The sequence below is a fragment of the Mobula hypostoma genome, chromosome 1, assembly GCF_963921235.1.
Source record: "Mobula hypostoma chromosome 1, sMobHyp1.1, whole genome shotgun sequence".
Taxonomy (NCBI): Eukaryota; Metazoa; Chordata; class Chondrichthyes; order Myliobatiformes; family Myliobatidae; genus Mobula; species Mobula hypostoma.
Window position 1 is genome coordinate 222,727,398 of NC_086097.1, and position 14,812 is coordinate 222,742,209.

At 41.3% G+C, this 14,812-nt stretch overlaps 1 protein-coding gene across 1 annotated transcript in view; it reads left to right on the forward strand.

Annotated features, from left to right (window-relative positions):
* The first annotated feature begins 11,381 nt into the window (after positions 1–11,381).
* The window catches only part of terf1 (telomeric repeat binding factor (NIMA-interacting) 1), a 44,153-nt gene continuing 40,722 nt past the window's right edge, over positions 11,382–14,812 (forward strand). The window contains exons 1-2 of the mRNA XM_063065042.1: positions 11,382–11,573; positions 13,875–13,970. Coding sequence (XP_062921112.1) covers positions 11,387–11,573; positions 13,875–13,970 — 283 coding nt within the window. The 5' untranslated portion in view covers positions 11,382–11,386. The remainder of the gene's footprint in view (positions 11,574–13,874; positions 13,971–14,812) is intronic.

The window sequence follows — 14,812 nt, forward strand, 5'->3', positions numbered from 1 at the left end:
GGCAGGGTGAAAGTTGGAGGCAAAGTTAATAAAGTCAACGAGTTCTGCATGCGTGCAGGAAGCAGCGCCAATGCAGTCGTCGATGTAGCGAAGGAAAAGTGGGGGACAGATACCAGAATAGGCACGGAACATAGATTGTTCCACAAACCCAACAAAAAGGCAGGCATAGCTAGGACCCATACGGGTGCCCATAGCTACACCTTTAGTTTGGAGGAAATGGGAGGAGGAAAAGGAGAAATTATTAAGAGTAAGGACTAATTCTGCTAGACGGAGCAGAGTGGTGGTAGAGGGGAACTGATTAGGTCTGGAATCCAAAAAGAAGCGTAGAGCTTTGAGATAATACCTTGGGCCTTTTGGAGCATGAGGCAATTGTGCATGCTATAAAATTCTGAATGGCTTTAAAAGTCAACTTGCACATTTAAGATAACAGTGTTATTGTATTTTACAGCAGGAAGAAGGCATTCCAGTCACAATACTCCATTAGGAGTTCAAGGACATTTGATATGTCCCAGAGTTCCATCATACTCGTCTAAGTTAGATAAACCTCGTCATGTCATCTTACGCTTTCATTACTTTCAGGACAAGGAGAAACTGCTTCATTTCGTTCGATCTAAAGGTTACATTGATTTTTTGGATCTTAAGTTCCGATTTGTGGAGGATTTCAGTAAACCAATTCGGGATCAACGGGTTCGTTACAGATCTGTGATGTCGGAACTCTACAAGATGGATTTAAAACCAGCGCTGCTTTACCCTGCACATCTAAGGATTCGTACGTTGGATGGAGCCCTCCGTTTTTTTGAATCTCCATCGGATGCCCAGAGTTATCTGGATCAATTTTCACCTTCAACATCTTAATCATAATTTTTAACTATCTCCGTTTGATCGGACGTTGTGAATTTGTCAGTTTTAATTTTTTTTTGCCTTATATGGGCAGAAAAGTTTATTTCTGATTAATTAATATGGTTGCTAAACTTTCTTTTTATCTGCGTCATTCCTTTCTTTTTCCCAGGGGATTCTGGGTGGTTATTCCCTCACCGTCATTCTACGTATTTCCTTTGAGGCCTTAAATTTTGTAGTTTTTAAATTTACTTCTTTTTGTAGGTTTTCATAACTAGTTTATGTTAATAATCTCATTTCTTTTTTTGTTTACTCATAGGGTCTGGGGTTTGTTGCGGTTTTTTTTTATATTTTCTGGCTTTTTCTCTGTTATGTTAAGTGTTTGTTTTAATTGATTTACCTTTTTTTATTCTTTTACTGTTTTATAACTAGCTGATCTTTTTTATATTTACACTTTTTTTAGGGAGCGTCTATCGGAAGTCATGGGGGTAGTTTTAGTGCTTGCTTCTTTCTGGCTGGTCTGTGTTAGATTTAGCCTTGGACCATGGGGTGGGGGGTGGTGGGAGGGGCTTCACGTTTTAGTTTCTTTCTTCTTGGGCTATGTACACTATTGAAGTATTGGTTGCATTCTCCTTCCCGGTATCTCTTATTTGTTCTGTTCCCTTTCCGGGTTCATGGGTCGAGCCTATCGTCAATCCTCCTTGTTGCGGGTTGACTTTAGGGTTTATGGAGTCTATTATTAATTTTGTCTCCTGGAATACTAATGGTCTTAATCATCCTATTAAAAGGAAAAAAGTTTTTAAAGTGTTCCGGAGACTTAAAGCACAAATTTTATTTTTACAAGAGACCCATGTGCGGAGGGGGGACAGACTACGTTTTTTTAAATTCTGGAAGGTTCAACAGTTTCATTCAAACTCCAAGGCTAAGATTCGAGGCGTCTCTATTTTTATAGACTCCTCAGTTACTTTTATACAACATGATATTATTTCTGATCCGAATGGTAGATTTCTACTGGTTAGTGGTCTACTATTTAATAAAAAGGTAGTTTTGGTTAATGTTTATGCTCCTAATATGGACTGTCCGGAATTTTATAAATCATTATTCAATCAGTTCCCAAATTTGAATGAGTTTTCATTGATCTGGGGCGGAGATCTTAATACCTGTTTATCTCCAGCTTTGGACCGTTCGGCTCCTCTACGGACCTTACCTAATAAATCTGCAACTTTGATTAATTCATTCCTCTCTGATTCTGGGTCGACGGACATTTGGCGTTTTCTGCATCCTCAGGAAAAAGATTTTTCTTTTTTTTCACATGTTCACCATTCCTATTCAAGAATTGATTATTTCTTTATTGACTCTCGTCTTATTTCTTCAGTGATTAAATGTGATTATGACTCTATAACCATTTCGGATCATGCTCCACTTAAGCTTTCTATTGAAATTCTGGCCAATACACAAAATAATAGACAAAGGCGTTTTAATTCGCTGTTGCTTCAGGACCCGGACTTTGCTAACTTTATGAATGAACAGATTGATTTTTTTTTTACAATCAACTATGCAGAGGATATTTCTGTGAACATTCTTTGGGATACTTTTAAAGCTTATATTCGTGGTCAGATTATCTCGTATTCTGCTGCTTTGAGGAAGAAGCTGAAGCAGGAGGAGTTGGTAATTGTGGACAAGATTAAGGAAGTTGATAAGAAATATGTTATAGCTCCCTCTGAGGAGTTATATAAACAAAGAACTGAACTTCAAATGGAACACAGTTTATTACTTTCGTCCTCGATTGTAAACCAATTAAAGAAAACAAGAAGTGAATTTTATGTACACAGTGACAAAATTGGCAAACTGTTGGCTAATCAATTGAAGTCTAATTATGCTAAATCTCAAATTAATCAGATTTATAACCAAAATGACCGACTGATACTTGATCATGCGGGGATTAATCAAACCTTCTGTGATTTTTATTCTTCCTTATATCAATCAGAGTCTCCTCGAGACTCTAAATATATGAATGATTTTTTAGATAACCTAGACTTCCCTGAGATTTCACAGGATATGTCTTCTATGTTAGATACTCCCATTACCACTGATGAGATTAAGAATGTTATTTCCTCTATGAATTTGGGGAAAGCTCCTGGCCCTGATGGGTTTACCATAGAATTTTATAAATGTTTTGCACCTTCATTAATCCCTCGGTTCTGTAGGGTTTTTGAGGCTTCATTAAAACTTGGTAAACTTCCCGAATCTTTCAATAGAGCGTCAATCTCTCTAATATTAAAGAAGGATAAAGATCCTGCTCAATGTGCATCTTATAGACCAATATCTTTATTAAATGTTGATTCTAAAGTTTTTTCTAAGTTATTAGCAAACAGATTAGAAAAAGTACTTCCTTTTATTATTTCGGAAGACCAAACGGGTTTTATTAAAGGTCATTACTCTTTTTATAACATTCGCACACTGTTAAATATTGTTTATACCCCCTCACAAAATGTTCCTGAGTGTGTTATCTCTTTAGATGCTGAGAAAGCTTTTGATAGAGTAGAATGGCCTTACTTATTTAAGGTGCTTGAAATGTTTAATTTTAGCTCGAAATTTATATCCTGGATCAAACTGTTATATCATTCTCCTGTGGCCTCGGTCCGTACCAACTCTCTAAGCTCACCTTTTTTCCCTCTTTTTCGAGGTACTTGACAAAGTTGTCCTCTTAGTCCTTTATTATTTGATATTGCATTAGAACCTCTTGCAATTGCCATTCGAGAATCTCCAAATATTACCGGGATAACTCGGGGCTTAAAGTCCCATAAAATATCACTCTATGCTGATGACTTACTTTTATATATTTCTAATCCTCAAAAATCCATCCCTGCTGTTTTAGAGTTATTAGCACAATTTAGTCTCTTTTCAGGTTATAAATTAAATCTTAGTAAGAGTGAACTTTTCCCGATTAATAAACAACTTCCCTTATATCATAACTTTCCATTTAAATTGATTAGTAATTATTTTTCATATCTTGGGATTAAAATTACTTGTAAATACAAAGATTTATTTAAGATTAACTTTTTACCCTTAATTGACCATATTATTCAACTTTCATCTAAATGGTTTCCTTTATATTTAATTTATATTGGTCGTATTAATGCAGTTAAAATGTTTTTTTTGCCAAAATTTCTATATATATTTCAGGCATTACCAATCTTTGTTCCAAAATCTTTTTTTGATAAAGTTGACTCAAAAATTTCTTCATTTATTTGGCAGAATAAAAACCCAAGACTGGGTAAAATACATTTACAGAAAGCTAAGAGAGATGGAGGTTTAGCATTACCTAACTTTAGATTCTATTATTGGGCAATTAATATTCGACATATGAAATTTTGGTTACTTGACCAGGATATACTATCCATTCCTAAATGGGTAGCATTGGAATTACAATCTGTTCAGGGCTATACACTTGGCTCTATTTTAGGTTCCTCTCTTCCTTTTGATTTGAAACACCTCAAACAGGTATCTAACCCGATAGTTAAATATACCTTACGTATTTGGTTTCAATTCAGAAAATTTTTTGATCTTAACCAATTTGGGCTAGCGATTCCTATCTTAGGTAACATATTTTTTCCTCCCTCTTTTATGGATCATGCTTTTCAAATTTGGAAGACTAAGGGTATTTCACGGTTTTTGGATTTATTTTTAGATGGTTCCCTTATGTCTTTTGAACAATTATCTAATAAATATAATTTATCAAGAATACATTTTTTTAGATATCTACAAGTTAGAAATTTCCTAAGTACTATACTTTCTTCTTTTCCAATGCTTCCTCCTACATACATTTTAGATACTATAATTAACCTTAATCCATGTCAGAAAGGTGCATCGGCTATGATTTATAATATTATTATGAAACTTAGGAAAGCTCCATTTGATAAGATTAGGGTAGATTGGGAACAAGAATTGGGGTCTATCATTTCCATGGATGACTGGGGGGCAGATTTTACAATTAGTCAATACTTCCTCTATCTGTGCTAAACATTCCCTAATTCAATTTAAAGTTGTTCATAGAGCACATATGTCCAAAGATAAATTAGCTTGCTTTTATTCTCATATTAATCCTTTTTGTGATAGATGTTCGGGGCAGATAGCCTCTTTAACTCATATGTTTTGGTCTTGTCCTACTCTGGAAACTTTTTGGAGAGACATTTTTAATATTATCTCCAAGGTATTGAATATGGATATCTCTCCTCACCCTATTACTGCTATCTTTGGATTATCTAAAATTTCCAGTAATCTTTCTCCTTCAGCCCGTAGAATGATTGCATTTCTTACTTTAATGGCGAAAAGATGTATCTTACAACATTGGAAAGAGCTTAATGCTCCAACTACCTTTTTTTGGTTTTCTCAGACGATATTATGCTTGAATTTGGAGAAAATTAGAAGCAATCTTTATGATTCCTCACTTAAATTTGAACAGACCTGGAGATCTTTTATTCAATATTTTCATTTAATGTAATTTTTTTTCTCCTCTTTTTTTGCTCCATATTTATATACCCTTCTTGTTTTTTTTTTACTGTTTTTAATGGAGGTCGGGATTGAGGACGTGATTTTAAGTTTTTTAACTCTGTTTGGTTCCAAGTTAGCCCATTGCTTTGCTTTGCTTTTAGTTAGTTGCACGGTGGTTTTTTTGGGGTTTTTTTTTTCCTTTTCTCTATTGATATATATATATATATATATAAAAATTAGTATACTATTATGTTACCTTAGTATGTTATGTTTAAATTACATTGTTTGTATCATTTTTTTTGTATTAATACCTCCTGTTATTTTATTATATTCTAACAGTGTATTAGTGCCTATATGGCTTACCTTTTTGTATACTTATTCAATAAAAAAATTTAAAAAGAAAGAAAGATATGTCACCAAGGACTCCAGCAAATCTCTACAGATTATTGTGGAGAGCATTCCTACTGGTTGGGTCACCACCTGGAATGGAAGCGCCAGTAACAGGGTCAAAAGAGGCCATAGACTCAGCCTGATTCATCTAATCTGTTGGTTTAGGCAGCCTGCTCCTGCTTGCTTTTTTATGTTGCTGTGTCACTTTCATGCCAAAGTCAAAGGCAGCAAAGCCTACTACTTCCTGCCAACTTCATAAGTTCCACATTGACTAATATAGTCCCAAAGCTTCCAGCATTGCTGCCAGATAAAAAAGTGTAACCGGAACAGATATTGATTGTATTAATCTTCACTGTAAAATATTTTGAGATGAGAATGCTTTGGTGAAGGGATGAAGAAAACAGCATCCGAAGAAGCAAAGGAAGTGGAAATAAGAAATACTTCTAGCCTAACAGGATCCAATACTAGATCTGTCCCAGAATGCTATTTGTCCTGCAGAGAGGATCAGGTTAACGGTGACCACCAACAGCTCATCATCAATCTCTTTGAAACTTACTTTGGAGTGAGAAACTTGGGGAATTTGCAGCAGACTCAGTAAATCAGTGTCATTATTTCAGTTCTACTTAACACTACAAACAGCTTACATTGATGAATAGGCCAGATACACAAACATGAGAAAATCTGCAGATTTTGCAAAGCATCACGCACAAGAGGAGGACCTCAGCAGGCCAGGCAGCAATCTATGGAAAAGAGTATGGTCAACTCTTTGGACCGAGACCCTTCAACAGGAAAGGAAGGGGAAAAGTAGGAATAAGAATGTGGGGGGAGAGGAGAAAGAAGTACAAAGTGGCAGGTGATAGGTGAACCTGGGAGAGGGGGAGGGGATGAAGTTTAGAGCTGGGACGTTGATTGGTGAAAGAGATGCAGGGCTGGAGAAGAAGGAATCTAATGGGAGAGGAAGACCATGGAAGAAAGAAAAGGGGAGGAGCACCAGAGGGAGGTGATGGACAGGTAAGGAGATAAGGTGAGAGAGGGAAATGTGAATGGAGAATGGGGAAAGTTGGGGAGGTCATTACCGGGAGTTGAAGAAATCAATCTTCATGCCATTAGGTTGGAAGCTACCCAGACGGAACATAAGGTGTTAGTCTTCCAATCTGAGTGTGGCTGCATTGTGGCAGAAGAGGAGGGCGTGGACTGACATGTCAGAATCAAAGTGGGAAATGAAGTTGAAACGGGTGGCCACCGGGAGACCCCGCATTTTGTGGCAGATGGAGTGAAGGTGCTCAATGGGACGGTCTCCCAATCTACGTCATTTCTCACCAATACACAGGAGGCCTCTCTGGGAGTGCCGTATACAGTGTTTGACCCCGACAGACTCGCAGATGAAAACCTGGAAGGTCTGTTCGGGGCCCTGAATGATAGTGAGGGAGGAGGTGTGGGGTCAAGTGTGGCACTTGTTCTGCTTGCAAGGATAACTACCGGAGGGAGATCGGTGGAGGGGGATGAGTGGACAAGGGAGTCACATTGCCAGCGAACCTTGCGGAAAGTGGAGAGTGGGAGGGGAGCAGGGAAATATGTGCTTGGTGGAGAAATCCTATTGAAGATGGCTAGGTACAATCCTATTAAAAATAGTGCTTGTTGCTGCATTAAGCGAAGATAATCTGTTTCCTTAGGATATGAATTTGAAATACATGCCCCAGAATTTAACTAAAGACAATGTGTTGTGCTTGTAGAGGCACAACAGACAACAGACTATGTGGTCATTATTGCATGTAACCCTAGCAGATAGCCATATTTTCACGGAAGAGCAAAGCAGGCCTGGGGGCTGAACAACCTTCAACCTTGAGCGGTAAAGTAAAGAGCTGGGAAGTTGATTGGTGAAAGAGATATAGGGCTGGAGAAATGGGAATCTGATAGGAGAGGACAGAAGGCCATGGAAGAAAGGAAAGGCAGGAGGAGCACCAGGAGCAGGTGTTAGGCAGGTAAGGAGAAAAGGTGAGAAAGGGAGATAGGAATGGGGAGTGGTGAAGGAGAGAGGGTATTACTGAAAATTTGAGAAATCAATGTTCACGCCATCAGGTTGGAGACTGCCCAGATGGAATATAAGGTGTTGTTCCTCCAACCTGAGTGTAGCCTCATCATGACAGTAGAGGAGGCCATGGACTGACATCTCTGAAAGGGAATGGGAAGTAGAATTGAAATGGGTGGCCACAGGGAGATCCCATTTTTTGTGGAGGACGGAGTGTAGGTGCTCGGCAAAGTGATCTCCCAATCTGTGTCGGGTCTCACTGACATGAAAGAGGCAACACCGGAAGAACCGGATGTCGCAGATAACCCCAAAAGACTCACAGATGAAGTATCGCCTTACCTGGAAGGACTGTTTGAGGCCCTGAATAGTAGTGAGGGAGGAGGTGTAACACTTGTTCCACCTGCAAGTTTGATTACCAGGAGGGAGATCAGTGTGAAGGGACAGGTCTTGGAGAATAATCTGTTGGATGTGGAGGCTGGTAGGGTGGTAGGTGAGGACAAGAGGAACCCTACTCTATCCCTGGTAGGGTGGCAGGAAGATGGGGTGAGGACAGACATGTGCAAAATGGAAGAGATGCGGTTTGAATTGAATTGACTTTATTTTTTACATCCTTCACATATGTGAAGGGCAAAATCTTTACGTTACATCTCTGTGCAAATTATAGTAATCTGTAATAAACAGTATGTACAGTAAGGTATACAACACAACAGTCAATATAGCTTAGAAATACAATTGTGTCAGCGTGAATTGATCAGTCTGATGGCCTGGTGGAAGAAGCTATCCTGGAGCCTGTTGGTCCTGGCTTTTATGCTGTGGTACTGTTTCCCTTTCTTATTACTAGCTCTTATTATTGAGGTGAGTGCGATAGGATGCCATTCATCCTGACATGTTACCTTGGTCTTTTTTGGTACAGGGACAATGATGGATAATTTGAAGCAGGAGAGCACTACACTGAGAGAGGGAGAGATTAAAAATGTCTGCAAACACACCAGCCAGTTGTGCTGCGCCCACTCTGATTACCCGCCCTGGATGCTGTCTGGACCCGCAGCCATGGGCTGTTCACTCGTTAGAAACTCCTGCATACTTCAGCCTCAGAGATGACCCAGGTGCAGGTCGCGTCAGCAGCTCTTCTCGGGGGGTCAGTATTGGCGACATTGAACCAAGTGTAAAAAAGGTTTAGGTCATCTGGGAGAGAGGCAGCGATTTTGGCAGCACCACTGCATTTATCTTTGAATACTGCGATGGTGTGCAGACCTTGCCATAAGCTGCGTGTGTTGTTGGTGGGGAGTTGTGTCTGGATCTTGTCCCTGTATTGTCGTTCCGCTGCCTTGATGACTTTGCATGGATCATAGCTGCATTTTTTGACTTCCTGGTGGTTACCGGCAATGAAAGCTCTGTCTCGCGTGGTGAGTGCAGCTCGCATGGATCTGCTGATCCAGGGTTTCTGGTTTGCATAGACCCTGATAAATTTTTGGGGGACAACATCCTCAATGCACTTCCAAATAAAACTTGTGATCCCTTCCATGAACTTGGAGGCATCCTCATCATGAAAGACATTCCAGTTGACATCATCAAGGCAGTAGCATGGAGACTGATTGGTCAGACCAACAATGGACAGTTTTAACTATGGCTGTCTCTTGTTTCAGTTTCTGCCTGTACACAGGCAGAAATAGGATGGAGAAGTGGTCAGACTTCCCAAACAGTGGACAGAAGAATGCTTTGTAAGTGTTGTGGAAGGGAAAGTTGCAGTGGTCTTTGTTCTGGAATGAAAAGCATCACTCTGAGAGCAGACATGGTGGAGACGGAGGAATTGAGAGAAGGGGATGGCGAAGTAACAGGGTGGGAAGAGATATAGTTCAAGTAGCTGTGAGAATCAGTGGGTTTACAATAAACATCAGTAGATAAACTGTCTCCAGACATAGAGACAGAGAGATCAAGAAGGAGAGGGAGGTGTCAGAAATGGAGCAGGTAAATTTGAGGAAAATTGGAGGCAAAGTTGATGAAGTCGACGAGGCCGCGTGGGAGCAGGAAGCAGCACCAATGCTGTCGTCGATGTAGCATTGGAAAAGTTTGGGAGTGATACCAGTGTAGGCTTGGAACATAGACTGTTCCACGCAGCCAACAAACAGGCAGGCAAGGCTGGGACCCATGTGAGTACCCATGGATACAAAAAGAAGCGAAATTTGCAGATGCTGAAAATCCAAGCAACACACACAAAATGCTGGAGGAACTCTGCAGGCCAGGCAGCATCCATGGAAAAGAGTACAGTCAACGTTTTGGGCTGAGACCTTTCAGCAGGACCATGGCTGCACCTTTTGTTTGAAGGAAGTGGGAGGAACCTAAGGAGTAATTATTAAGAGTGAGGACGAGTTCTGACAAACAGAGGAGAGTGGTGGCGGAGGGGAACTGGTTGGGCTTGGTGTCCAGAAAGAAACAGAGAACTTTGAGACCTAGACTTTCCTGTTGGGGGATGAGGTGTATAGGGACTGGACACCATAGTGAAAATACGTTTGTAAGGTGATCTGGACTAGGGAACTTGAAATCATTGAAAAGATCAAGTGCATGAAGTGTCGCAGATGTAGGTAGGAAGGGACTGAACCAAGAGGGATAAAACTGAATCAAGGTATGCAGATATAAGTTCAGTGGGGCAGGAACAAGTAGAGACAATGGGTCTACCTGGACAGGCAGGTTTGTGGATCTTGGGTAAGAGGTAAAAATGGGAGGTGCGGGGTATGAGAACTATAAGGTTGGTGGCAGAGGATGGGAGATCCCCAAAGTTAATAAGGTCAGTGATGGTGTGGGAGACAATGGCCTGGTGCTCCTTAGTGGAGTCCTGTTCGAGGGGTAAGTACGAGGAGGTGAAGGACAGTTGTCGCCGGGACTCAGCAAGGTAGAGGTCAGCCCACAAGACTACTACAGCACCCCCCTTAGCTGCGGGGCTGATGGTGAGGTTAGGATTAGTGCAGAGAGAGCGGAGAGCAGTGCATTTGGAAGGAGTGAGATTGGAATTGGAGAGAGGAGTGGTGAAGTCGAGACAGCTGATGTCTTGTCGGCTGTTAGCAATGAAAAGATGCAGAGCAGGTGAAGTGTCCAGGAAGAGGCGGAGGGTTGAAGATGGGAGAAGGGGTCATCGGTTCGGGGATGAAGAGTCCTTGGCAAAGAAGTAGGCTCGGAGTCGGTGGCGGAGGAAGAGCTCAGCATCATGTCGGGTGTGAAACTCACTGAGGTGTGGGCGAAGGGGGACAAAGGTGAAGCCCTTACTGAGGCAGAACGTTCTGCCTCAGAGAGGGGAAGGTCAGAGGGGATGGTGAAGGCCCGGCACAGATGAGAGCTGGGATCAGAGGGCAGAAAAGGACTGGCAGTGTCAAATGTGAGAGGAGGGTTGGGGTGTTCAGGGAAAGTGGGGTGAGAGGAAGATTAAATTTATCAGGGGTTCCCAACATGGGGTTAATGATAGGGTCCATGGCATAAAAAAGGCTGTATTAGATGTACCCGGACTCCACAACCGCCGACCTCGGGACCTATTTTGGTGGACAACGTCGGACGGCGGAACTATTTTGGTCGGGGCTCGGCGGACGGCGGAACTATTTTGGTCGGGGCACGCCGTGCTTATTTTGCATACAGCCAAGAGTGAAAATGGCGGCGTGCAACAGGAGCAAGGGGCGGAATTCGGTGCAGAACAGTTTGCCTCTCAGTCGTGACTTTTCTCAAGTGATGGAGGTGGCAAGCGGCTGGATCGTGGATTTTATGTGTTACAGTCTCTACCGCTATTTCGGGGCAGGAATGATCGAGGAGTTCCGAATGATAAGGGACACCATGAATGGTCAGTAAACACGACTCTCGATGATTATTTGTATTTAATTGAATTTAAAGCACATGACTTATCATTTCCTCTGTCCCAATGGAGATTCTCAACCTGAAACGCCAACATCTCCTTCCCCCTCAATCTACCTTGTTCTTCCGTTATTTCTCCACCAGATTCAATACTATCATTACCCCAAAACTAATCAATAAGCTTCAAGACCTTGGCTTAAATACCTCCTTACGCAATTGAATCCTCGATTCCTCACTTGGAGACTCCAGTCAGTTCGGATTGGCAACAACATTTCTTCCACAATCTCGGTCATCACAGATGCACCCTGCTCTTCTCGCTTTATACTTTAGACTGAGGCTAAGCACAGTTCCAATGCCGTATTTAAGTTTGTTGACGACACCACTGTCATCAGAATTTAGGACGACGATTGAAAATCTGTCTGAGTGATGCCACAACAACTTCTCTCACTCAATATCATCGAGACCAATCTCTAGTATTGACTTCAGGGGAGGGAAACAAAAGCTCCCTGAGCCAGTCTTAATCAAGGAATCAGGTGTAGAAAGGTTCAGCAAATTTAAATTCCTCGATATTATCATTTCAGAGGACCTGTTCTGGGGCCAGCACGTAAATTGAATTAGGAAGAAAGCAGCGCCGCCTCTACTTCCTTAGAAGTTAGCAAACATCTAAACCTTTGACAGACTCCTATTGATATACGGTGGAGAGTATTGTGATTGGTTGCATCATGGCCTGCATATGGAAAATTATACAAAAAGTAATGGATACCCCTCTGGGTAAAGCCCTCCCAGCATATCGACCTGGAGCACTGTCGCAGGGAAGCAGCATCCATCATCAAGGACCCTCATCTTGCAGGCTATGCTCTGTTAATACTGCTGCCATCAGGACAAAGGTACTAAAGCCTCTGTATCCACACCACCAGGTTCAGGACTGTCATTTTCACTCAATCATCAGGCTCTTGAACCAGAGGAGACAATTTTACTCACCTCCATCATTGAATTGTTGCTGTAAGCTATGGACTCACTTTCAAAGACTCACCTCGTGTTCTCAATATCTATTATCACTATTATTTCTGTGTTTTTCTTTTTGTACTTGTACAGTTTGCTGTCTTTTGTGCACATCGATTGTTTGCCCTTCCTGTTGGGTGCAGTTTTTCGTTGATTGTATTGTGTTTCTTGAATGCTGCAAATGCCTACAAGTAAATGAATCTCAAGGCTGTAAGGTGATATATGTACTTTGAGAATAAATTTCCTATGAAGAATCTAGTTTCTACAGTCTCCTGTGCCTACACATCCTTTTCCCCTCTACACTACATTCCAGATGAATGGTCTTGACTCAAAACATTGACAGTCTATTTCCCTCAGATGCTGCTTGAACTGCTGAATTCTTCCAGCAACTCTCTTTTTTTCCTCTGGATTCCAGCACCTTCAGTATTTTGTATCTCTAAGCAAATTTGAAGGTAGCACCTTGCAGGACTTGCACCCTAACTCAAGGTTGTGGAGCAGAGTGCTGTATCAGTCCTGGAAAGTTTCAATCCTGGTTCATTTTATTATCACTGGGACACGTGAAGCTAATAAGTTATGCTGTGCTTTAGGTTGCTTCATATTATGTGTGGGATTATAGCAAAAATGGAATTAGAATCCCATTTGGACCCTAATGCATACCAATAAATACTGAAGCATGTAGTGATTAAGTAATAATCATGTTGTATTCTGTGGTGAGTCGAACTCCTTCCATAGAGGAAGAGTATTAGAGTTAATCAAGATATTGGCCAAGGTCTGATTGGCAAGGTTAAAAGGAAGAGTGGGGAAAAGGCCAAATTCATCAATAATTGTTTTCCTTTATGCAACTTGCACTCTGGGCTTTCATCTTTCATTGTCTTTATATTCTCTGGTGCAACTATTATGGCATCTGTTTGCGTGTCTCCTGGACTGGTAACCAGGAGAATCTCTTTCTCCCTTGGGTAATGTCTTTAACCATGCATGTTGCACATTGTTTCCCTCCCTTCTACCTCATTCCTGACTCTTTCACCTTTTGTGTAAATTGTTTGACCACTTAATTTCAAATAGCTTCTTTGCCTGACAAATCTCTTCACTGCTATATGACCATTTTGTGATTTTGGTCTGTTTGTTATTTCTTCTTGGAGGACCTGGCAAGGCATGACATAATGCATTTTCAATTTCATTATTTCAAATGTGTTGTTTGGTGGGGGGGGGAGGGAGAAGAGTTTTTCTAATTAATAGGATATTTTTATGAACTTAGTAACAGTAGTACTGACAATTTCTTTTCTTTTAGGTTTTGTTCAGCAGCCTTCCATTATAAAGTCCAAACAGGCAAAGAAGCTGCATGTCTGCCAAATCCTATCTCGAATTGTGGAAGGAAATAATCTTGGTAACTATATTTTTATTGTTGGTTTATTTTCCACCTCAATTCAAGATTTAAATAGACGAGATAATTATTTGTATGTTCTTATCAGCAACTGCTCTGTGTATAACCAGATCATGCAGACCCCCCTCGTTTCTCCTTACTGTGCCATCCCACAGTCTGTGGGGATGGGAAATAACATCTCTACCTCGCTAGTGATCAACGCTGGTGCACCTCAGGGATGTGTGCTTAGTCCACTGCTCTACTCTCTACCCCCATGATTGTGAGGCTAGGGACAGCACAAATGCCATCTATAAATTTGCTGATGATACAACTATTGCCGGCAGAATTTCAGATGTTGACAAGGTGTACAGAAGCGAGATAGATCAGCTAGTGCCACAGCAACAACCTTGCATTCAGTATTAGTGACACCAAAGAACTGATCGTGGATTCAGAAGGGGTAAGATGACGGAACACACACCAGTACTCATTGAGTGATCAGAAATGGATGGGTGAGCATTTTCAGGTTCCTGGGTGCCAACATCTCTAAGGATATTGACGCTTTACACCTATGGCTGTGCGGCTCAGTACGGCTCCAACACCATATAGAAGCTTGCTGATGGCATCGTCGTTGTGGGCCGTATCAAAGGTGGTGGTGAATCAGTATACAGGAGGGAGATGGAAAGTTTGGCTGAGTGGTATCATAACAACAAACTCTCACTCAGTGTCAGCAAAACCAGGGAGGTGATTGTAGACTTTAGGAGAGGAAAACCAGAGGTCTGTGAGCCAGTATTCATCAGAGGATCAGAGGTGGAGTGGGTCAGTAACTTTGTTCCTGGGTGTCACTATCTCAGAGGACCTGTCATGGA